Source organism: Sander vitreus, chromosome 8 (genome assembly GCF_031162955.1).
Source record: "Sander vitreus isolate 19-12246 chromosome 8, sanVit1, whole genome shotgun sequence".
NCBI lineage: Eukaryota > Metazoa > Chordata > Actinopteri > Perciformes > Percidae > Sander > Sander vitreus.
Genome location: NC_135862.1, coordinates 17,139,090 through 17,163,801, shown reverse-complemented (window position 1 = coordinate 17,163,801; position 24,712 = coordinate 17,139,090). Strand labels below are relative to the sequence as shown.

Sequence of the window (24,712 nt, the reverse complement as noted above, 5' to 3'; positions counted from 1 at the left end):
CAGGGGTGATTTTATCAACTCATAGGACATTAAGTGATCCAGCATAAATGAAGGCACTCCAGATGTAAGGCTTACACACAACATCAGTGAAATGTAAAGTGGCTCTCACCTGGAGTTAAACACAGGGTCGGTGTAAATGGAAGGGGAGCACAGAGTTTGCTCTCCTGGACTGTTGGGGGGCACAGGGAAGCCCCCTTTTCTGCCCTGCCCTGGGGCCCCATCTGTAGGAACAGATTAATGTATTAGCCACTTTTTATGTCTCTGCTAATTCATACGTCTTCCCCTCTGACTGGGTGAGTAAGTAGAAGGATTCACAGGTTCATAATTGTGGGATTTTAGCCACAGATAACACTGAGCTGTAAATGCAGCTCATTTTATTGAGAGTACTCAGTTTTATGCGTACTTTTATGTAAGTAAAGCATATTAATTTGAAATAGTACAGCATAGACTGTAGACTACAGCCACGTTGAGGCCATATGTTGTCAGAGGCTAGTTAGGAACGTTGGCGGCTCAGTAATCCCCTCAGCCATCCAGATTTAAGAAGCTATTTTTGCTGGCTCTTAGTCTGTGGTGTTGGCTTACTATAAAGCAATTTTCTTCCCTTGCTATTGTTTTTTTGTTTTCAATTTCTCACAGAAAATATAATGCAACACAAGATAAGTAAAAATACTGGACAAATAAGTGGAACGCAGCTACAAATCAAATCAAGCTGTAACTCTGTTTTGTTCTGATGCACATTGAAATGTTTTTCAAAAAGAACATCAGTAAACTATGACCTTTGTGTTGGTCATTATGTAATTGATGTCATAATGCTAATCAATGCCTGTACCTTTTTCATCCAGCAGAAAGGAGGTTAGCAGGTGGGGACACACTTCCTCCAAAACAGAGCAGAATGAACAGAATGCAGCAGGCCCCTTTGAGGACAGATAGTCCAAGAATATCTCTGTCTGTTTCTTGCTGGACTCCTGTCCCAGTATTTCCTTGTACTCCCCCAGTGAGAAAACCTTATCATACACCAGGTAGGGAAGTACCGTGCTGACGTCCAGCTCGCTCAGGATCTTTTGTCGGTGCTGTTTGAGGATCTTAGCTGCCCATCTCTTCTTCTTCCTGGTGCATGGCCTCCTGCCAGACCTTTGGTGCTGCCTCTTCTGCTTCTTTACAAACCACTTGTTGGTGCCGCTGCCAAACATCTTCAAGTTGAGGAGACCCACCAAAACTTCTTCCACGGCTCTGTCAACAAAGTTCCCAAAGGAGGGGAGGTGCATATTTCATACCAGTGAAGTGACCATGCCACATATTTCCTCAAGCCTTGCTTTGTTGTTGTCTGGGGCAGGAAGAGACAATCTGGACAGTAGCTGATTTCTAGCTGGGTGCTTACCGACACTAAGAAGATTATCAGACTCGTAAGTACACCAATGCAACTGCTCACCACTGCGCAGACAACATATTTTACATTATTTTGCCCAGAAGATCAAACATTTGAGCTATACTTAAGTTGTCATTTAATCACCATATGCCCCCTTTAATTAAAAATGTGTCCAACTAGTTTCTCTTTTCTGTTAGTTCCTTGGAGGTAATTTAGAGCAACCACGTCACAGGCCCCACAGTTATTTTAGGTAATGCTGACTTGCCTAAAAATCATCAGGGAGTTACAAAAGAAGGCTTGTGGGGGGTTCAAATCCACTCCCCATCTTGGAAACTCCGTGATGTAATTGAAACAAGCTGCCCCTGAACAAGGCACTTAACCTCGAGCTGCTCCACTGACCAGCTCTTCAACAACAACTCACCTTCCTGGTTTTTGCTGTGAATGTGAACCTGATTAAAGCAAGATTAAACCATTTTGTCATGGGCATTGACCCGTTACATCGAGATGTCAACGTTGCATTGAGGAAAAGCATTAACATATAATAGAATGGAACAAGGGCATTTAAAGGGGAGCTTAATGCATTGTACTGAAAATCTAAAAAAAGAAGAAGAAAAAAAAAAATAATGCAGCACAAACCAGCATGACCTTGAATCACATTTGATGCAGCTGCTGTGTAGAAGGATGGAGGATACTCTTTACCAGAAGAGGGTGCCATTTGATCAGTGAGTATCACATATACAGTAAATCATGTGGTGACAGTGTATATGTGTATCAACTGACCAGTACAACCAGTCGGCTTTAGAGACACACACCGGTGTCATCACAGTGTATTGAGTAACTAAATGAGCTGCTAACAATCCCTCAACAGAGACATTTAACTGGCAGAATAAAAATTAAAATATATTTTTTACGAAAAGCTAAATCTTAACTAAATACAGCATGAGTGACCATGAACTGGAGGAAAAGAGGTCACTATCTGAAATCATGGAAACATCAGAGGAACATATCTGTAACTGATATCACCAGGAAACTGAAACACAGATGCTTTTCCTCTCGTTGTGTCCAACATGAAACCACTTAGATGGAATGGAAAGACAGACAAATAGCAAATAATCTGTCAATTGTTTTAATGGCATACGCACGTGTCTAAATATCAAATTAACATAAATGGAGCTTCAATCCACTGCACGACACTGCGTGCATGTGAACTAAACCATATTAAAGGTCATTTTTTAATCAAAATTCCCCAAACAGTATTACCTTGCTGAGCTGAAGTGGAGGGAGTAACACAAAGAGGATATTTTGTAGCAAAAATACTGTAACCTTTGGAAATACCTGCTTGATTTGACTTACTCAGACTGACGAAACGTTATATTATCTTTGAGTGCTGAATTTGACAATGCATAAAACAAGGTGGTTGATTGCTTCAGGGTCAGTACGCATCAATAATCCACATTGCATCAGGACAATTTCCTAAGAATTGCTGAGTCACAGAAGTTAAACTTTATCTTAAACACATTCTTGTAGTTGTCTCATTTGTGGTCGCCTCCTTTCTATCAGTGTTACGATTAGCCCAAATACAAGTATATCAAATAAAAAAAGAAGCCTCTTATCTCATTGCCCAAGCATTCCTTAATATTGCAAAGTACCTTATAAAGGTGTGATTGTATGCACAACAGCTGTTTGATATAAAAGTGGAAAGATATCAGGCTTCAGTGAGTGTTCAGTGTGTCAAAGATCAGCAGAAATGATGTGACATAACTCTGAAAGCTGTTCCACAGATTTGGTTAGTTATTTCCTCACAGCTTGTTTAATTCAACTAATAAAACATTATCTATGGCAGTAATTATGAAAATTGCATAAAAAAATGTTGTTAATTCTTATTGATACAAGACCAATGTGTTCCTTCTGACATGAAACAGTACCAGACTGTCTACAGTGTGATGAATACAACATTAAGAGGACTTTTAGCTTTACATCATATTTTGTACAATATGATTTTCTCTCTTCTCCCTCTGGTAGGACACTAGCTGTGTAAAGGTGAATAAGGCTGTTTTAGAAAAGAGAGAGAGAGAGAAAAGGTCTCAGACCGACCACTGCAGAACTTGAAAGCCGAATCTCTATTTTCTAAATAATTGACTCCATGTTCAAAGCATCCCATTTGGATGGTGCAATCCTATCCAAACACAAAAGTCAGTATTGGATAAAATATGTGTAGTGACAATACCAGTGTTGTTTGTATTTTTTCCCAGCTATTTAGTATTGCACTTCCATAAAGTTAAAGGAGACTTATAAGACAGCTCTTTAAAAAATGAGGGTCAAAATCAGAGTAGCAGAGGCTGAGCTATCCCTGACTTTCTATCCCTATAGGGATCACGCTCCAAAAACACTGAATCCAACACTTCCCATAATACAACCAATATGTGATCGATCTTTTTTGTTAAATAAGTCTTTATCATAAACAACCTTATTTCAACCAATAAAGTGGTCATCTTTTTAACTGAGATTTGGCCAGATTAACTAGTGCTGCTAAAAGATAACTAGTTTAGCTGAGCCGCTGACTGTAGTGGAATTTAAGCTGCCTTAAATTACATATTATTATTATTAGTTTCTATCTTGCACAAACCTTAGTCAGATAAAGGATCAATGAGTCAGGCAGACTAGACTAACATATTCAACTTAACAACCCCTCTGCCCCTGCACTCTCTCTGATACTAGGAATGGAGAGGCTGGATGGCAAACAGGGGCATGCATTTTGGTCATTTTGCTAACAAGGGGGATGGCAGCCCCCCTCATATTGCCTAGTGAGTATAAGTAGGCCTATCGCAATTAAGTTGAGAATGATAGTTTAAAAATGCAACATGTACAGTTTGGATCAGTTTTAAAACAATGTATGTACATGTGAGCATGTGAACAGAAATTTCAATCTTGGCCCTTGCCATATAATGTCATAAATCTTAAAAATAAATTGCCTCGTTTACAGCATGTACAGTAACTGGCATACAGTGTGAATGATGTAATCCCTTTGTTGTCTATCTAAGCTTTCCAAATGAACATTTTAGCAAGAAATGTCCTTCCGTGATCAAATAAAGAAAAGGCTTATCCATTATCAGTAATACATTCTAATATGAATGATCATGACTTCAATATCTGGCTTGATACTTATTGTTTGAATAAGGCTCTACTATCTGTTCTCCCATTATGCAGCTGACAGTAAAATTCTTGATCGTTTTGTGCTCTTATCAGTTTTATCAATGCTGGTATATGGACATCCACTGTTTCAATTTGGTTTTATTTCTTGGAAGTTGAGTCATACAGTCGTGTCAGTGGTGGCCTAAAGGTTAAAGAAGCGAGCTTGGCAGGTTCAATCCCCAGACCGACAGGATCAAATCTGGGTGGGGAAAGTGAAAGAGCAGCGCTTGCCCCTCCCTCATTACCACCACTGAGGTGCCCTTGCGCAAGGCCCTTAACCCCAAACCGCTCCAGTGGAGCTGCTCAGTGGCCAGCATATCAGACTGTGGTTGTACTGGGCAGCTTCCAGGTATGAATGTGTAACTGTGTGAATGTGATCAGGGCGTTCCTGCAAAAGAGAGGCTGCCTCTCAGCAAACCTTCCCTGAATAAATAAAGGTTATTAAAATAATAAATAAAACAAATGTCAGCATTTACTGAAATTATTGCTTATCTTCTGTTTGACTTGTTATATGCACTATGCCAGCTGTACAAGTGTTTGCAAACAAGTGAAGGTGCCAAGGGAAAAGACTGGGCAATGCAGAAGCCATGTCACACAAATGTCTGCTTTTCTAATATGTCTAAACCCCTTTCTTTTTTCTGTTACTCTTTTATGTAATTTTTGGACCAAATATTAACCTTATTTACAACAACTTTTTTCCAGAGAACAAAAAGGGATTTGAGATTCGATTAGATTAAATGAGATTATATTGACAGTTGAAAGAAATGTAGATGTTGCATGAACGAACTGCAAACAGATAAGAACAGAATAATTATTGGATGTCTGCATGCGATTACAGTAAGTATTCAGGTAAAGGGAAGTAAACGTGCACTTCTGGCCTCCCATATTACTGTATTAATGTCACAAGTTTATCAAGGATATAATGATAACATAATAACGTTTTTTATCGTGATTCTAACAATAGTATAGGAGTGCAATGCTGAATCAGTGCATACTGATTTCAAGTGCTAATATGATATGGTTATACAGTGAGTCTCATGATTTTTATTGTTCCAGAATGGGGAAAGTACATACTTTTATTAATCTGGCTTGTGACGAGAAGCAGCAGTTTGATCCTCAAACTGGCAAAATACATTTTGTTGGGGAAAATAAAATAGCGGTGCTTGTTCCTTGCTCATTACAACTGCTGAGGTGTTTTTGATCAAGGCCCATAACTCCTGACTGCTCCTGTGCAGCTGCTCAGTGGCCACCACCACATCAGATTGTGGTTTAGCAGGCAGCTGCCTGGTGTAAATAATAATAATAATAATACATTTTATTTAAAGCGCCTTTCATGACACCCAAGGTCACTTCACAAACAGTCATCAAACATTGTTAAAATTATAGTCATCTCATCTCATAAAAATAAAAATAAAAATAAAAAATAAATAAAAAACTCAGTCAGTCCATAAGCCATCTTGAAGAGATATGTTTAAATCTGTTTTTAAAGTCAGTAATTGAGTTATAGTGTCTGATGTGGTCTGGCAGTGAATTCCACAGCTTGGGGGCGATGTAGCTGAAATCCCTCTCTCCATGGGGGGTGAGGTTCACAATAGGGACATGCAGTTGGCCTGCTGAGGAGGATCTCAGCAGGCTGGTGTGTAAACTTCCAGGAGGTCAGTGAGGTAGGTGGGGGTATAATTGTGTGGGGCCTTGTATGCCAGGAGCAGGACTTTGAAACATATTCTGTAGGCAAGCCAGTGCAGTTGCATAAGCAATGGTGTTACATGGCCAGTGGATTTGTGTGATAAATGTGTGTAACTGTGTGAATGGAGCAGGGCGTTCCTGAATGAGCTCCCAGTGAAACTACCCTGAGTAAATAAAGGTTAAGAAAACCTGTTAAATTAACTTGCAGGTTGATTCTTGTAATTGCAACCATAGTCTGTATATAAAGATATGGCAACTGATTGTAATTGCAGCACACACTGTACATTTCTGTATTTCTTTCTACTTTTTTTGTAAATGGGGAAACTTCCTGGTGCCTGTGGGGCCACTAGTGGTATAATGTCTCACTCAAAGACACTTCATGCTAGAGATGATCATTCACGCTTTTATACAAGTATAATCCCGGCTGGAATACTGCAATTCCCTTTTTACTTGCCTCAACAAGTCATCCCTGGACCGTCTACAACTGGTCCAGAATGCTGCTGCAGGCTGTTGACCAGGTCCAGCAGGATGACTCACATCACTCCCTTCTTATCCTCTTTACATTGGCTTCCTATCAACTTCAGGATTCATTTTAAGGTTCTTGTTCTGCCAGATAGCCTTGCATGGTCAGGCACCTGTGTACATCTCTGACTGGCTCCATCCTTATATTACCAGTATGTCCCTTAGGTCTCCTGACCAGGGCTTACTGGTTGTCCCTCACGTTCAACTAAAAACAAAAGGTGACCATGCCTTTGACGTGGTGACTCCAACACTGTGGAACACCCGTCCTATTGTCATATGATCTGTGGTCTCTGTTGACGCTTTTAATAAGCAGCTGAAAAGTCACCTATTTAAACTGGCCTTTGTTCTAATGTTTGTAATTTGGTTTTTAAGTTTTGACTTTTCTTTATTATTTTATTCTGTTTTATTGCATGTTCTTTTCACTGTTTTTTTGTCTAATTTTTAAAATTCTTTCTCTTGTGATGCACTCTGTGACTTTATTTTGTAAAAGGTGCTATATTAAATTAACTTTTTATATTATTATATCAATGCAGTGGATGTTTTTGCTTGATCACACACACACACACACACACACACACACACACACACACACACACACTTGAATACATGTCCTTAGGCTGAAGTGCAGTCTCTTTATTCGTGCCACTCAGATGAAAGTCAAACAAAATATACAAATAGAAAAAGTACTTCTGTGGATGAGTAAGCTTGTTTCTTTTTTCCTGCTCAGGACGTTTCACGAGGCAGCCATGATATTGACTTCTAAATCTCAGCATTAATTTCAAACAAAAGCACAAGAAATGAATAACATAAAATCAATCGTACATTACTGACCTTATGACTCAACTTCTGCTTGACTTGGACTGGACTACCATGCCAGAGCAATTGTTTTGCAGCGTACAAGTGAAGTGTCATTAGATCAAATTACATTATACTGATAGCTGAAAAATGTAGTTGTTGCTTGAACAAATTGCAAACAGATAATAATAGAATAATTGTTGGATATCTGCATGCCATTACAGTAAGTATTCAGGTAAAAGGTTAACCCTCTGAGCCCTAAGGTATTTTTGACAATTTTAATGTCACAATACAACACAATACAAACCTTTTTAATCGTCTATCGTGAGTCTGACAATAGTATAGGTGTGCATTGCTGCATCGGTGCAGTACTCTTTTAGTCGGTAAATTGCATTGATGTGGTTATACAGTAAGTCTCATGATTTTTGTTACATCCTTTTATTAATCACAACGGCTTGGGACAAGAAGGTCAGCAGTTTGATCCCCAAACTGGCAAAATAATGTTGTTGGGCAAAATAATATAGCAGTGGGTGCCCTCCCTCATTACAGCTGCTGATGTGCTAAAATGTGAATTAATTTGTTACAGATATTTCAAACAAAAGCACAAGAAATCAATAACATAAAGTTCATCGTACATGACAGCAAACTCCAGTTACTCTCTGAGTCAAACAACAAATAAAAACTCACATGATGCATGATTAGACATAACTTGTGAATACAATTCTGTATTTTTATATTATATAAAATTCCCCATCCTTGACTGATTGAAATAATTGCAACAATAATATTAATGATTAGATAATACAGATCATGTAAAGTAGTAGACATTTAACCAGTAGGCAACAAATATCTTTCACTCAACATTACATTAAATCAAGACTTCCTACATTGGCTCTGTGATTTTGTCATTAACTGCTGCAGTAGCTCATATTCTCCAGAGTAAAGTGGCTCATCTTTCCTTCTGTAACCATGTAGTCCAGTGCTGAGGACACGTTAGAAGTTCTCATAGTGATGTAGAAAATGGGCCTGATCCCTTTTGTTCATTTGCTGGCAAGCTTTCTCTACGTTCTTGGTCAGTCCAGGTGGTCCGCAGCTGAATACACCAATTTTACCCACCTAAAGAAAATAATACAAATTGATAAGTCGGACAGTGTATTGGGCAATGTTTCAGACAAACACGAGTTAGATGAAGATGGATGGAGGACAGACCTCGGGATGAACTTCCTGCAGTGAGCTGAAAAAGGAAACCAGGGGTGGCCGGCCGAAGTGAGTGACAGACCGCAGGCCAGTGAAAAGACTGCGGCTCCACACCTTCTGAAAGTGGCGCTCGCACACGTACTGTCCACACATCACAAAGACAGGGGTGAGCGGTCATTATTGGATTTCATTATTATTAAATATTAAAGGAACTGTATAGGGAAATATGCTATTGGCCTTCTTCCCGAGAGTTAAATGAGAAGGTCAATGACACTCTGTATGCTAAATATGAAGTTACATTCAGCAGGCGCTTAGCTTAGCATAAAGACTAGACAATGTGGAAAAACAGCTAGCATGGTTTTGTCTAAAGGTGACAAAATCCTTCTTACCATCACCTCTAAAACTCTAGTATAGCATCTAATATCTGGTTTGTTTAATCAAGTTGCAAATTGTGGTTTTATAGGAGGTTATGTACACAAATATTTCTTCTCTGGCCGCAGTGACCTGTTGAAGTCCTTTTTTTCTTTTTTTTTTAATTTACAGATTAAACAAAGAAGATATAACGTGAGCTGTGTGTGCTGGCTGTAATTTCATATTTACTGTACAGACATGAGAGTGGTATCAATCTTCTCATCTAACTCCCAGCATGAAATATGTCTCAAAATGTTAAACTATTCCTGTAATATACAAATATACAATATACACGTATTTAGAAATCAACATTAAAATGAATGTTTGTTAAATATTTAGTAGAATTTCAGTCGACTTTCTATTTCTACACTTGGAAATGGTGACTGCAGGTCTTACCAGCATGGTGGTGCGGAGGTCGAACTTTTCAGCCACTTGAGTGATGTAAGTGTGGACAGAGACCAGTTCCTGGGTGTCCATCTCCTCCACCTCTCTGATAATGTCTGACACCCACTCAAACTGACGCTGTGTACGTGTCACCCAGATGAAGTACACCTTCAAATAATCAGTAAATGTTAGAGAGAGAGTAGAGAGAAAGAGATTGAGGGGGCTTCTTGCACAAATAAATAATGCTTTAGGGAAGGATTCAAGACAAAATGTATGGTAGGTTGTTTGATTTTAAGCAGCACCTTTTTACATTGAATCTTGGACTTGATTGAGGACTTGAACACCAGGTCTTTTAGGATGGAGGTGAATGGGGTGACTCCAATTCCTCCTCCCACCAGAACAGACACCTCAAAGTCAGTCCACTCCTGATGGCCCTCACCAAACGGGCCATCCAAGTACAGCTTGATGAAATAAGTTATGAATATCGGTGTCATCAAAGGACAAAGAATGGAGAAGCAGATTAAACTAATTACACACACAGAATAATGCTTAAACCTACCTTTGGATAGGCTCCGAGCTCAAGCAGGCTTTCTTCGGTGTAGAGGTCTCTGAGCTGGCTGGTCCAGGGCCCCACAGCTCGGATGTGCAGGCTCAGGGTTTCTTCGTGCGGGGCTGACGTCAGTGTAAATGGGTGGTACTCATCTGTGCCCAACATCAGGCATGCAATACGAACCCACTGGCCTGAACGGTACACAAAGCCCTGTGGTCGCTTGAATTCCAGATGTGTCACACCTACAGGTAGGACAGCCAAGGGAAGTGTGAACTTGAATGTGCTAGAAGTGCACCGAAAAGTGCAAATTAGTTAGCAAAGACTAAAATAAGGAGAGACAGAGAATAACGAGACATTTTAAAGAATTTCTAGAAGATGCTAAGTGTCACCTGAAGGCAGCAGCTCAGCTCTGACCACCGGGATCTCCAGCTTCTTCCTGCTCAAGCTGATCAGTTTGTCCAGCAGGAAGAGCAATGCAGGTGGAATTAAGTAGATGTAGAAACGGGGCTCTTGGAGCAGGGCAAAACTGCCATGAACAACTGTCTGTTGACAAAGCCAGCATCACACTATTCATAAAAACGGCCTCTCATAATGAAAACCACATGACTACAGAGTGCATTTGGGGTATTTTTAAAGTCAAAAAAGTACTTACTAAAATGTACACAACAATGTAGAGGTAATGTGTGATCCAAAATCCTTGAAAGCTGATGCGACGGAAATAGTGTGAGGCAAAAACATATATAAATGCAAAAGTAAAAAGAAGCAAGACACCAGTCATTCCTAGGAAAAGGACCAAAAAGAGCAAAAAACAGAATTATTGCATAATATAACAAGCAGTCTATGTACCACTGAAGGTCTAAAATCAGTATCCTATGATACCTGGGACAGTTTGAAAGAACCACCAGAACCACTTCAGAGGGAGCTCAGACCTAAAATGAAAACTTAAATCAGTGAACATAACTCTCTGCAACGTGTACAAATGTCTGCTAAAGTCAGGCAGAAATTTCTAACAATACCCGTTGTTGGATAAGATTTTGGGAAACAGACAAGACAGGATGCTGAGATCGCTGATGGAGAAGATGTAGATGTTGACCACATGGCCCAAACTATGAACAACTACAGTCAGAATAAAAAAAAAGAGTGAGCTCACACTAGTAAAATGTAAACATGTAAAGATATCACAACTTAACTTTCCATCATCTCTATTAGCTATCATCTCCTCCGGTCTACCAACCTGAAAGGAGGATGGCAGTCATCGCCATGAAGCGATGGAAATCAATGGCAGCGTCGAAGGGGATGTATCGGTTGAGGAATGTCTCTCGGCACAGTGTGATGAGGTTGCGACACACAGTGAGGAGCATGTAGGGAAACAAGAAGGAGATGGCGGCGGCCGAGCCACGGGAGACGATGATACCCACCACTGAAGTCTCGGGTATACCTGTAGAATCGGCCTGCAAACCGTAGTCTGAAAACAATTATTAATCAGTTTAGAAAAGGCTAACGCTGACCAGAAATATATGATGCTGAAGGTAAAGAGGGAAGCTAAACAAGGAGAAGAACGATTTCTACTCACAGTAACATCTTTCAAGTGCCACACCAGCTGCGATGCCGTACACGACGATAAAACAGACGATATGACGGCGATAATTCTCAATGAAACGTTTGAAATGCTGGATCTTCTTCTGGATTGGGTTCCTTATGTACTGCTCACGCTTGGGCTTCACATAGACATTTGGAGTGTTGACACTTGACCTGAAAATATTTAAATCCATTAGACTTTGATACAGTGGATACTTGTTGTTCTGCCTATCATTTAGCTGTTTAGGTTTTGACCATATTCAGGTCACCCAAAACTACAGAGGAAGTTGGGTGTGACATTTTTTTTTTACTTTGTAATGTGAAGCCTTTGTAGTTGGAGAGACTCAAATGTGCAACTTCATAAATTTCTAAACATTTTGGTAAACCACAAGCTGCCATGGTTTTCCACACAACCACAGTTTCCTGAACACATAAATACTAGAAAAAAAACTCATGAAAAAGTAACTAAGATGTAAGATTTTAACCCATTTCAGTAAATACTGTGAGACAAAATAGGAACTACTTATGTGTTATACTTCTCTATAGTAAGTCTGGTCCATTGTCAGAAAGTCATTTACAGAAGCAGAAAAATCAAACAAGAAACAAACTTTTTCCGTCTGCGTATCTCCAGTCCATCTGTCTTGATGTTGCTGCAAACAAAAAAAGAATAATATTGTAAGCTGGGACACAATGGTCACTTGGGATGAAATGAGTAAGTGGATCATTGTTCTTATCCATAGTGACAAGCAACAGTTGTTTTATTTGTCATCTGGATGAGTGATTACAGCCTGTGTGTCCTGTTCTCTGACCTGTTTCCTGGACAGATGAAGGACACCCTCTGGTCTCGACTTAGCCGCTTCTTGCCCTGTTTCTCCATTCCTGTACACACAGCAAACACATTGATTTCATCAGACAAGGTCAGAGAAATGAGAATTAAGAAAAAGCTAATTTAAGACAAAACTTTCTCCAACCTTTGACATTGAGTTGGGCAAACTGCAGCTCATTCTCGTGGTCCCGCAGGAGGAAATGGAAGTCCTCCCATGTGAGTTTCTCCTTGTCATCAAAGCCTGCGGCCTGCATCATGGCCTCAATGCCGTCCTCCGCCTGGCTCTTTGACAGAGCACCATTGGAGATTTCAATGAAAGACCTGCAGCACATCAAAAGGGCAAAGATGAACCATCAGACAGAAATAAAGACTAGGTGCAGTTATTAAAGAAAAAATGGAAAAATCAATCAAACCTGAGCATCCTGGAAAATTCTTCTTTTGATAAGAAACCAGTTCCACTGATGTCGTTCATGGAGAACATCATTTTGGATTTTTCCTCAGGAGACCCTGGTTGAATACAAACATCATCAATGACATAATGTAGGACTAGACTAATACTGTTTACTGGTTTATGACATCAACTTTCTTTCAACATGCCATTCATGTAGTCCATTGCTTACTCCTGGCTATCTAGATCTACATAACATCATCTAAAACCTGGAATGAAATGGACTTTGCTTTACTTTATTTATTACCTCCGCCAAGGAGGTAATGTTTCGGTTCGGTTTGTCTGTAGGTTTGTTGGTTTGTTTGTTTGTGAAATTCAACCTCACTCAATTTGAACCAAAATCCTCCAACTGCAGCATTTTTAGATGTACATGTAATGCAGTGGCCTAGACACACAAAACAGCTACAACATTTTGGAGTCATGAATTTTACCTTTCATAAAGATAACCATCACATCAAGAAACTCTTGGAAGGAGAGGTAACCGTTTCCATCTTTATCAGCTAGTGTGAACATGGAGTCTACAAATAAGGAGTCAGACTTGAGGCCCAGTGCATCAGCAAACTCAGACGCTGTCAGCTCGCACTGGAGAACCTCTTTGGCTTTCTTGTAGGAAATGCCACTCATGTCCCCAGCGTCACACTTCTCAATTTCCAAGACCTGTGCACCAGAGGGACAGTGAGGGACAGATCATTATATGTCACCATAGTGTCATTAGTAATATCACCGATGCTAACTGAGGTTACTGTATGTCCATCACAGATGAGGTCACCATCAAAACCAACAATTAGTTCTTTTGGCTGGAGGTCGGACCTAATTCGACCTCAAACAAGGATTGACGACATTTTGTGGCTGAGCTTAAAGCTGCTGCCGCTGTAACAGAGCGGAGGATGAGGTAAACATCCAGAGGCTGATGGTACCTTAGAGAAAGCATGTCGAATGAAAGTTTCCACAATCGGAGCCCTCTGCTCTTTGGTTAAAGCCTCCTTCAGCAGCTCCCTCTCTCTCATCTCCATCACTCTAATCTCCTGCCCGATGTCTGTCACCTGCTTGACAAACGCTGCACGTTTGCTCTCATCATCAAAAAACAGCACCTGGATGTGCAGACAGAAGAAGAAAAACAGGAGTGAAGTAAGATAAAAAGTGATTTAGATACATCTGCAGAATCATGCTTGCATCAACGATTGGATGAGTTGAAAAATATGAGTATTTTCTAGTTTATTTATGTTATTTTTCCGTTATGACTGTCATAATAGATAATGAAAGGTTATATTGCAATCTCTGTTATCTCTGTATGTATTTGTTCATGTTTCACAAGTTCCGGTATCAGAATTGGTTTCGGGAAGAAAAAAATGGTATCGGAACATAGTCTCTGGGACATAGTCCTCATAGTCTCTCAACTCTAGTGAAAACCACCCCCTGCTCACCAGGTCGTACTCTTTTGATACTTTGAGCAGCAGAGCTTTATGGTGCTGGTCGTTGGAGAGAAGGACATCTAGGTAGTCCTGGTTGCCCAGATTGAGGCAGCGATGAATGGACCCAGATCTGTCAAAGACCTGCAGCCTCCTCTTCTCATCGACCTCCACGCTGACAGGATGCAGGGGTTCTTCATGACCCTGCCACTCGAAGGCTGCAGAGCAAAAGCAGAATGAGACCAGGTGCAGGACAGGACTCTGGATGATGAAGAGGACAGGTGTAAAAACAAAAACTACCAGATTGGTTTCACTGTCACCTGTGAATAACTCATTATCAGTTGAGTTCAGTTTGTCTAGTGTTTATGAGTTGGGTTTTGAAGCTGACAGAATGTAAATCTAGGAAGATCATTAACACTTAAATCCATATTATCAGCTCAGTTTTACAATTGTGTTGATACCTATGTGGCATATACATAATGGCTTCTGCAGGCCGGCACAGCAGTAAATCATAGCTGCTGATAGTCAGCTGATGTTTATTAATAATTGACATTGAGTCAAGTATAAAATCTGACTCATAGATATTATGTTTTTACTAACATTAGACATAATAGAAGCAATAGAAGAATTTTTTTAATCACACAGATTTCATACCAGTGATTCCCACAGCTGGCTCCTCTGTTCTGTCACCAGCTTTTCTTCTTCTCTGGAACTTCCTGTACCTGTACTTGCGGAGATACGCCACCATACAGGCCACCAGAAAACTAACTGAAAGTAAAATAATCAACAAAAATGCTGATGAGTGAAATCAGTAGTATTGCTGTGCCAAAATAGATTGATTTGTGAGTGTGATACTGACCAACAGGAAAGAGGAACAGAACAATGATAAATATCCCAAAGCCAGCTTTGCTCCCATCAAAGTAATTAAGTTTGGTGGCATTAGTGCAGGGATGGAGCATTGATGCATTCAGCTGTGTAGGCTGAGGACAAGGGTCACCTAGGACAACAGAGAGACCGTTTTTTTCAATCCAAGCTTTAAATATTGTATCACTGATTTGAATGAAAGCCTTGTTTGTTTATGAATCAAAAATAAAATACACGTTTTTACCATCCTTCCAGAAGAACACGTTATTTTGTATATCAGTGGATTCTGCATTTGTGACTGCGATAAGGACATCATGAAAGGTCACACTGCGGATCATTTGGATCTCCTCATGTGTGAACAAACTGGAAGACACCCCAAAGAACACAACTGTAGTAAGAGAATTGGCATCACTGTAATGGTAATTTACACTTTTGTTGTTTTATTAATGGTAAATTATAGGTTTGTTGTTCTATTGCTTAAACATTTCACAGTTTCTGCCTTCAGCCCAAATGTTTCCAAGTAGAAGATGTGTTAGTGCTTCTTGACCTTCCACAGGTTGCTATTCCCTGATAGTCAGAACTGGTTCAGACCAGACTTTCCCTCCTTCCCTTCGCTTTCAGCCTTCGAGAAACTAGATAGGGATAATGCTCTCCCAAAACTCTTTGTTCATTCTCTCAGACTCTCCTGATGAACTAAACCTTCTTTGCGCAAAGAATAAATACTTAAAAGATTTTGTTGAGTGAAGCCTCATTTCAGATCTCACCCTATGTAATACAATTTCCACCACATCACGCAATACTGTAGGATCAGATACTATGACAGCTGTTTTTATTTTGAAAAAGCTTCAAAGAGGATCTTACCCATTCTGTTTGTTCTCGAACCAGAAGCGGTCTCCGTTTCTGATACGTTCAAACTGGTCCAAGATTATGGCGGAGAAAACTTCACCCGGTCCATCAAGAGACTCCAGCAGTCCTCCAGGGAAGAGCTCCAGTTTTGAGATGTCTCTGTTGTACAGTTCTGCAATATCGTGGAGCAACTTTTGGACACAAGAACACACACATAGGATTACTGTTAAACTATTTTAAGCAGTTTGATCATTCTTTGTTGAAAGACTTTACCTGTGGGTTGTTGCTGTTGAGCTCAAGATTTATGTCTTCAAATGTCTTGACAGGAGGCAGATCCAGAGCTTTTCTGATCTCAGTGTAACTACGTAGGCCAAAGTCTCTTCCTCTTTGGACGGTCATGGCCACCAGATCTGTCCGGCTGAACCTCAGGGGTCCGTACATGAAGTCTGTCAGGGTGCAAATCAGATCAGAGCAGTGCATATTTGTTTATGACTTGAATACATTTTATTGAATGATATGCAAATTGCAAGGCCTTGCATGTGAAAACCAGTTCCTGTGACATGCAGTGAATAAGAGTGATTAAACACCTCTCAGGTCATCAACAACAATGTTGTCTTCTCTCTCTGCAATCTGGGAAGCCATGCCCATGAGGAGGTTGTCTACGTCCTGGCTCCTCTTCACACTGTCACTCTAGAAACAAAATGACAAAGGCATTAATATATAATACCGCTTAATACATAATATATCTCCTCTCTCTAATGGGTTTCATCAAGGAGACCATTCAAAATACACAAGTCTATGTTAGTCTTATTTGCTTGCTCTATCCTGGTAAACAATTTAACAGACCACAGATATCCCTAATATTCATTAGGCAAGCACTAGATATGGCTGTGGCTAAGACTAGAAAAGCGCTATATAAATACAGTCCATTTACATTTACAAAATGAAGCAGGTAACTCTGAATTTATCAAAGAGAAATATATTCAGTTTAAGACTTGATAGACTGTGCCCAACAAAAAACTATGCTTTTCTACCAACGGCCCCATTTGTGCTCAGAGACACACATTGTTTAACTTTCCTGCATCCTGAGTCAACAGTCAAATTACTGTCAAATCCTTCCATACACTCTTATGAAAATGTGTGAAAAGTATGACCATGATATACCTGACGTTTCCAAAAGCTGTTACAAAGACGCATTGCTGGTGATAAGCTGCCGTCTATGTTGACAATCTTCTGAAAATGGCAGGTTCTGTTTCTGTAGGAAAAAGGAGAGCCAATGCGGAGGGTTTTATTTCTAATATTTAGTTCATACTGTATTTTAGATGGTGTCTGGCACTGTTCACAGCAGAATCTTGATATTACACTCAACTTAACTAACTTTGATTTTCCAGTGCCAGGAGAAAAAAGAATAATACCTCATGTAAACACCAGGTGGGGCCATAGTGATGCCAAATCGTATGGCAGCAGCCTGGAACTCAGGAGAGATCCCTGGATCAACAAACTTCTGGTAACCTGCATACAGATAAATCATCATCACATAATACAAAACAATAGAAGAAGAACAAAATAACCTACAAGCTGAATTATAAACAACCCTTATGCATGCAAAAAATCTATACTATCATCTGAATAGCCAAAGTGAGGCAACAAAAGCAGTATAGATATGAAATGAAGAGTTATTAAGGTGATGGGCTCATCTGACCATTGTATGTTAACTTTCTTCAGCTGCGGGTGCTTATTCAGCAGAAGAAGGAGACTCAGGGTGATGCTTTGCTGACAGAACACATATTTGTCAAACACCGACAACGATAGCTCACCTCACCACGGCTTGTGGTCACCAGTGCATTACCTGTTCCCCTCCACTTGTACGCACACGCACTCTGGCTGAGTCTTACCTGGGTAAGGAGGAAGCTTTTTGTCTCCAAGATATCCAGGCAGCCATTCGTAGAGAGCAATATTCTATGTGGAAAATAGGAGGGATAAAAGTTATTGCAGTTTTTGTGAATCCATACTAAATCTCAACATGATTGTATGTTTGATGGTAATATATATGATTTACCCCCTTTTTTGATGGTTTCTTCATATAATTGAATTTTAGCGTGTTATTTTGGATTTAACCAAACATATAGTTTGATTGTAGTTTGTTAACTCGTGTTTTCAATAGAAGAAGAAAAAGTAACGTGTGTGGTGGTGTTCAGGAAAGTTTTTGCAGAGGACAGACTGAACTAATCAAACAAGTGAGAGATGATGCATTCACCCTTAAACTAAAACCATCAATTTCATCCATAAAATCACGACCACCTGGCGCTGATGCAACCTCTCTCTCTTCAGAGTGCAAATTAAATCAGCACCTGAGTAGCGAGAGGATTACATGGAGACTTTTTCTTCTACCTGGAACGTGGCCACAACGATCTTCCTGGCGTTTTGAAACAGCTCTTCGTCTGACCACTCTGGGTGTTCCTCATGCAGTTTGGAGGCTACATAATTGTGGTAGCGAAACCAGATAATCCCCTCTGCTGCTGTGAAAATGTTCTCATTCGCCCAGGCATTTCCCATCTCTGGACACAGAAGATGGCACAAATTATAGGGAATTCTGCTCTCCCTTCATGTGAATCAACATCACACAATAAACAGAGAATAGGCTGTAAGGTGTTTTTATACAGAATGCTAAAACTTTTCGCCATAGTTTCACACTCCAATTACAGTGACTGATGAGCATCTCTAACCACTAATGGAATAATAAGTTGGCTGTTTGTTTTTAAGGATGTGACAACAGGGCGGTGACAACAGAAGATCCTCCGCCTTCACCCCAGATAATAACTACACACCTTTAACAACACAAGCAACAAACACTGGTTTCATGACACCTGCACGGCATCCTCTATGCTATAGAAAGAGGGATTTACTGTGGTGAGTGTTACAAGCCATTTACACAATAATTAAAGAGTCATAACACACGTCATGTAGGGCCTCTTTTGACTAAGCCTCACAGGGTGATGTATATGAAATAATATTCTGCTTGTTTTCAGCTGCTTGCAGTGTTGATTGGATGGGCATTACCACATACATTGTATTAGACAGTTCAGATTTCAGATTGTTTAAAGGTGTTATTCATCCAAACAGACACTAAAACACATTTAATCTCATCTTGAATGAAATGCATCCAAATAGTTCAGTGTGATTTGCTTCGAGATCTATTATGTGCAATTAGTTTGTGAGCGTAATAATGACCTTCATTCACTAAAAAAAAATGTTTTAAGGAGAAGAGAATTCAGTCAGAGCAGGCAGAGCTGTGGATTAGTGTGAAGTTGGAAAGAGACGTTGCAGATGAGTTTGGGGGCTTTAAAGGCCATAAATGTCACTGAGCTCCACTCTTTTGGGCTGAGCTCCAACCAATACACACTAACACACTAAGTCACACTAAACTATATGGTTGAACTGCACTCCAGGTACAGAGGAAATTATGTTTGAGTAAATCAATGACATACAGTAGAAGTCAGTTTAGTGCACTATAGTAAAAGCTCCCCTGTCATATTTATAAAATGCCCCTGATGCTATAAACCCCACTGTCTGGTACTCTGTGGACAATACAATGAATCATTTGCAAACAGTATTTGGTGCAGGTCGGATGTGAATGAATCTGTAAGTATAAAATGTCTCACCATAAAGGCCATGGGGTCCATGATCTCCTGTAGAGGGGTCAGCAGCACTCCACATGAGACTGTGTCCTGTAGCCTTATTTGGCATGTTCCACTCAGAGCCTGAAGTCAAGAGCCCTCCAGAGAAGCTTCTCAGGGAGTCAGACCAGGACGTGGTGGGGCCATAGATGGAGCTGCCATCAATCCATGCTGTCACCAAGTTAACCTGCATGTGATGCATTTGTTTTTCTCAAATTATTGCACTTGTAGGGTAACATAATGTAAAGTATCCACCAGAACTGTGACAGTACTTGATCTACTCTTCATATTTCCTGATTGTCTCTGGAGGCATGTTGGCGATTACATTAACAAACATGTTATTTCATATTGATACCTGTGTGCGAGGGTGACTGGGACTCTGGCCAGACTCTTTGTCCCACGGTCCTCTCTGGAAGGGCAGCAGGACTTTTCCAGTGCCAGTGGGGTCAAAGACAGGGTCACCTTTTGGGACTGGGATGTTTATGAACTCAGGTGGACACCCAGGAGTTCTTGAGTCAAAAATTTCAAAAGAAACATGATAACCTGAGAAGTAAAAAATAATAAAGCCATTACTACAAAAAACATTTACCTGGATGCTGAATGCTTGTTTTTTTTTTTTGGGCTCACAGACAAGACATTTTAGATTCTGAACATCTTGACATATTATTGGATTAGTATCCGCCAATATAAGCTTTGATTTGTCGATGTGGGTGGAAAATTATTAAGCCATATTGGTGCATCCTCACAACAAAAGTTCATTATGGGTCAGTTTGTTTATCAATTTTGATCTCTGGCCTACTTTTCAATGCAACAAAATGCACGATATATTTACCAAAGAACAGAGAGAGTACGGTCTGGTTGCGTGTTGAGGGCAGACCGGACGGCCCCCCGGCCAGCAGGCAGCTCAGTCTGCGGGGGTTTGGCAGCAGCGGCTCCTGGACAGGTTGGTAGACTCCGTCCCGGTAATGCGCGGGCACGAGGCGCATAAGGTGAGAACCTGCGCGAGCACAAACACAATGAAGTGACCAGGTGTGTTGGCAGGCTGTGAGCTACTGCTGCTGCATACTTTGGCACCTTTGTACTGTAACTTACCGACAGCTCCGCGTCTGGGATATCCCAAACTGTTGTACCAGCCGTCAAAGCGACGAACCTCCCAGGTTATTTCACAGCGTGAATCTGTTCAAGACATGTCGAGTTTAAACAGCATTTTCTAGGTTAACTGAGTTGTGTTAAGTGACTCTGAATATGAAGTACAACTCTACTTACGTTCACTGACTATGAGCACCAAGCCAACCGCTGCGCAGATACTCCAAACCCGCTTACGCAAATCCATTGATGCGAGAGATGCTCCTCAGCTCAGTCTGCAGCCAAGAGGAGTGAAGGACTTCTGAAAAGTGAAGACACGGTGAAGGTAACTGACATTTACTGTCATATTTCTATTATATTTTCATGTAATATACTTTGTTGGTTTAGCACAGATTAGAAAGACAAACCAGGAATTCTACAGCTGACACCTTTTTGTCTGTTTGAATGAACACACTTTACTAAACTTCGACACTGTTCCTTTTGGTCATGTCTGTAAACTGCAGACATCCAAAGGTCCTGTTTCCTGTAGCACTTCGTGTTTGATAGGAGAAGATAAAATAGTTGAGTCTTACCCACTGTAGAGGCTGAAATGTAGGGCAGAAGTAGTGCAGGAGCACAGGTGCAGGTGAGGAATGGTACAATACTAAAGCCAACATGTGTTGCACAACTTATCACAAACTGCATGTGACCTGTGTTGCCCAAATGGGTATGGTCCTTGCCTCTTAATCACACCTCTTTTCCATACCATTCCAGTCAGTGCATCCTCCTCCTCAGTGACACAAAGGGGACCGGCGCTATAAAAGAAGTGTATGTTCCCTCAACATTCACACTTCACTCTCTTCTTCTTCTTCTTCGGTCCTCTTCTTTCAACTTTTGGGTAAGAAATTTTCTTTTTTCTTTGTTTAATTGATTGATTTTATTTGAAACTTTTCTTGTCATTTAGGTTCAAATAAATGTATTAAAATCAAAAGCACCTATTTGCATTACACTGACTGAGGTGTTCACGTGGATGTATAGAATTGCATGCCTTTGTGCATTATACAGATGCATTAATTTCTTTGCTGTAAAGATACACATTGCCAGAGAATGTTAAATGATATTACATGAGTCGGACATGGTTGTGCTTAATCATTTGCCATGTTACACAGCAGTAATATTGTCCCATCTCCTATCTACTGTTAGGAACAAGAGCTCCTATCTCTGCATCTGGAGGAAACTGAGAACCCCGCCACTAACACTGTCTTCTCTGTTACACTGTCTAGTTTCAGCTAAGGAACTAAGATGACTTTCTACGATGACATTTACCCATTCTACCCTTTACAAAGGACCTCCTTCATCTTCAGTGGCCGCTTGCTCACCATTATTCTGGTCTTCCTTGTGCTAGCAGTCAGTCTTCTTCTCATTCTGCCAGGGATACGAGGGAAGTCGGTGAGTTCAAAGCATCAGATAAGCTATTACTCACTGCAAAAAAACTCATGTCTCCTTCTGTCACTTTTTTTATTCAATGCACCTGAAATAATTTTGATCCTGCTCTTTCTTTTCCTGTCAGAGGCTGTTCTGGATGATTAGAATCATTATCAGCTTGTTCATAGGCGTGGTGATAGTGGGTGAGTTTTGAATTCTTAATGTCATTTAATAAATCAAAGATTTTCCTTTTTCAGCCAACATCTCTCACCTTTGTGTCCTTTCTCCGCAGCGCTCAACTTTACCAATGACTGGGCTGAGGCCAGAATGACCACTAATGCCACCTACAAGTCTTTCAGCAATGCAGTGGTTAACGCTGACATCGGCTTGCATGTTGGACTGTACGGCATTAATGTGACACTAAAGGGTTAGTCACTGTTGCTGTTCTTATGTGCAGATATTATGTGTATAATACACTCGTACACTGGCAGCTTTAACAACTTAGATCTTTGATTAAGATGTTTGCTCAATAGTCTGATAAGATATTTCCGCAAGTTCTGTCATAAAAACTTTAAACTACAACACCATTTTGTGGGATATTTAAGGTGCATGTGTCATAAATGTGCCTCTGTTTTATCTCTCAGGGAATCCTGTTGTACAGTTCAATGAGACCATTGACTACAACGAGATGTTCAACTTGCATGACACTATTGATGAAGAGTATGAGGAAGCTCTGGAGAAAGGTTTACCAAACCCCATCCTGTACATCGCTGAGAAATTCACCCTGAGCAGCCCATGTGGACTCATCTTTCAGTACAGATACTCTGGACGATACGCCTCCGCAACCCTCTGGTAACAGAAATTGTATTAATATACTATCAGTTTCAGCAGATGGTTGTTAAAAGTAGCAGAAATTAAAATGGCTGCATGCTTTCACAGGATGGCGTTTTGCTGCTGGATGCTCACCAATATCCTCTTCTCCATGCCAGTCATTCTGTACGCCGGGTACATGATGATGGCCACCGCTGCCTTCATCTTCTTCTCCATGGCCTCCTTCTCCACCATCATGAATGTGCCACAGTGCGTTTTCTCCATAGGGACCGACTCCTTTGAAACAGAGTACAGCCATTCATTCTGGCTGGCTCTAGCTACAGGTAAAGCTGCACATTCATTTCATATGTTTACTCGTGCTAACTAATATACAGTACAGAGCCAGCTGAAGGGTGTTGATTTCTACTAACTGAAATGATTTCCAGGTGTGTTGTGCACCCTCATTGGGACTCTGGTGGTGATGTTGAACTTTCTTATACCAGAGAAGATGAAAGAGGCTTTCAGTGTTGGCGTCGACAGTTATGAAGACGAGGATGTTTCTTATGGGCAGGGCTACCTGAATTCAGTTTTCCTTGATGGAGTGGCAATTTCACCATTGACATCAAAAGGCACAGCGGTAAGTTTGCAACACTCAGAGGGTAATATTACTTTGTCATTTATTTACAAGCGGTGCATTATTCATTGTTCTTTTATGAACTTGTTGTAAAACTTTGACATTGATATACATTTATTGTTGCAAAATACATATTCAGTTCTGTGACCATTGCAGTATTAATAAGGGATGCAAGATTAAAATAAAATAAATCACTGCTATTATAGCCACTACAGCATATACGTCCTGAATCCTGAGTGCTGCACTTGCTGCACTCATGTCCATAAAACATTAAGGAAGTTATTTCCACCTTTGCTGCTAATTGACTAAGATGATTTTGTTTCTGTGTCTTAGGAACATATATGAAGCCATCCTGGTTTCCCTCAGGGAGCTTTTTCAGCCAATACTTGAAGATATTTTTGCTGAATGTGTTACAGATGGAGTGTCTAATTTCACACCGGTTTCATTATCTATGCGAGCCTGTTAAGTGTTATGTGTTATTAACGATTTAACTGTACATAGTTGTATTTGTAAAATTATTGTCATGTTTCATTAGTTGTAAGTACAATATATAAAGTTGTATGGGATCCATACACTGTGTTTATACATGGATCAATAAGGATTATAGGTCTCTCATTGTTCAACTCTTTTTGTTGTTTTTGCTTTTTTCAATGCAAAATTAGACAAAATAGTAATATTGTGATATTGATTACTCTTGATAGCTTCTTTGGGATTTCTTGCGATACATGCACATTTCCATGGCAACAACGTGTGGTTTAATGTGCGCATAGTTCCTGAGCAGCGTCGTCCTTTATTCACAGCTTCTGAGATTAAAATAAATGTGAAAACACGAAAGGGAAGAATGAATACTAAACTGCTTGGATAAGAACAATTGATTAGTCTCTAATTCAGGCAAAGGTACTTTGCATCTTGTCTGTTTGTAAGTACTTTTTTTGTAGTAACACCTTAATAAAATAAAAACAACAAGCATTCATCTGTGACATTGTATTCTTAATGTGTTATAACATTACATTCATTCAGTAGTGTA

The 24,712-nt window shown here is 40.2% G+C and overlaps 2 protein-coding genes across 2 annotated transcripts; one reads left to right on the top strand and one right to left on the bottom strand.

The window, feature by feature from the left end:
- Positions 1 to 7,384: 7,384 nt before the first annotated feature.
- duox (dual oxidase) lies at positions 7,385 to 21,504 on the bottom strand. Its single transcript, XM_078257215.1, has 34 exons — positions 21,410 to 21,504; positions 21,018 to 21,138; positions 20,844 to 20,927; positions 20,584 to 20,748; positions 20,107 to 20,294; positions 19,737 to 19,938; positions 18,466 to 18,632; positions 17,970 to 18,033; positions 17,490 to 17,586; positions 17,239 to 17,329; positions 16,662 to 16,764; positions 16,348 to 16,520; positions 16,090 to 16,265; positions 15,473 to 15,591; positions 15,224 to 15,361; positions 15,019 to 15,132; positions 14,380 to 14,582; positions 13,873 to 14,046; positions 13,387 to 13,612; positions 12,921 to 13,014; positions 12,653 to 12,828; positions 12,491 to 12,560; positions 12,290 to 12,331; positions 11,677 to 11,855; positions 11,338 to 11,568; positions 11,120 to 11,219; positions 10,983 to 11,032; positions 10,756 to 10,883; positions 10,493 to 10,646; positions 10,113 to 10,345; positions 9,856 to 10,014; positions 9,566 to 9,721; positions 8,771 to 8,899; positions 7,385 to 8,677 (listed from the first exon to the last, which is right to left on the bottom strand). The coding sequence occupies exons 2-34, from the start codon at positions 21,082 to 21,084 to the stop codon at positions 8,555 to 8,557; spliced, it is 4,575 nt and encodes a 1,524-aa protein (XP_078113341.1). The 5' UTR covers positions 21,085 to 21,138; positions 21,410 to 21,504; the 3' UTR covers positions 7,385 to 8,554.
- Positions 21,505 to 21,598: 94 nt separating this feature from the next.
- On the top strand, positions 21,599 to 24,645 carry duoxa (dual oxidase maturation factor). Its single transcript, XM_078257216.1, has 8 exons — positions 21,599 to 21,714; positions 22,100 to 22,265; positions 22,387 to 22,444; positions 22,534 to 22,668; positions 22,886 to 23,093; positions 23,181 to 23,395; positions 23,498 to 23,688; positions 24,019 to 24,645. The coding sequence occupies exons 2-8, from the start codon at positions 22,119 to 22,121 to the stop codon at positions 24,028 to 24,030; spliced, it is 966 nt and encodes a 321-aa protein (XP_078113342.1). The 5' UTR covers positions 21,599 to 21,714; positions 22,100 to 22,118; the 3' UTR covers positions 24,031 to 24,645.
- The last annotated feature ends 67 nt before the right edge of the window (positions 24,646 to 24,712 follow it).

Excerpts from the sequence above, each read along its gene's own strand:
- duox (XM_078257215.1), bottom strand. The coding sequence starts at position 21,084 with ATGGATTTGCGTAAGCGGGTTTGGAGTATCTGCGCAGCGGTTGGCTTG. Across the intron at positions 20,749-20,843 it reads TCCCAGACGCGGAGCTGTCG|GTTCTCACCTTATGCGCCTC; the intron begins GTAAGTTACAGT and ends GTGCTCGCGCAG. Across the intron at positions 13,613-13,872 it reads TTCGACATGCTTTCTCTAAG|GTCTTGGAAATTGAGAAGTG; the intron begins GTACCATCAGCC and ends TCTGGTGCACAG.
- duoxa (XM_078257216.1), top strand. The coding sequence starts at position 22,119 with ATGACTTTCTACGATGACATTTACCCATTCTACCCTTTACAAAGGACC. Across the intron at positions 22,669-22,885 it reads CATTAATGTGACACTAAAGG|GGAATCCTGTTGTACAGTTC; the intron begins GTTAGTCACTGT and ends TTTATCTCTCAG. Across the intron at positions 23,094-23,180 it reads TACGCCTCCGCAACCCTCTG|GATGGCGTTTTGCTGCTGGA; the intron begins GTAACAGAAATT and ends ATGCTTTCACAG.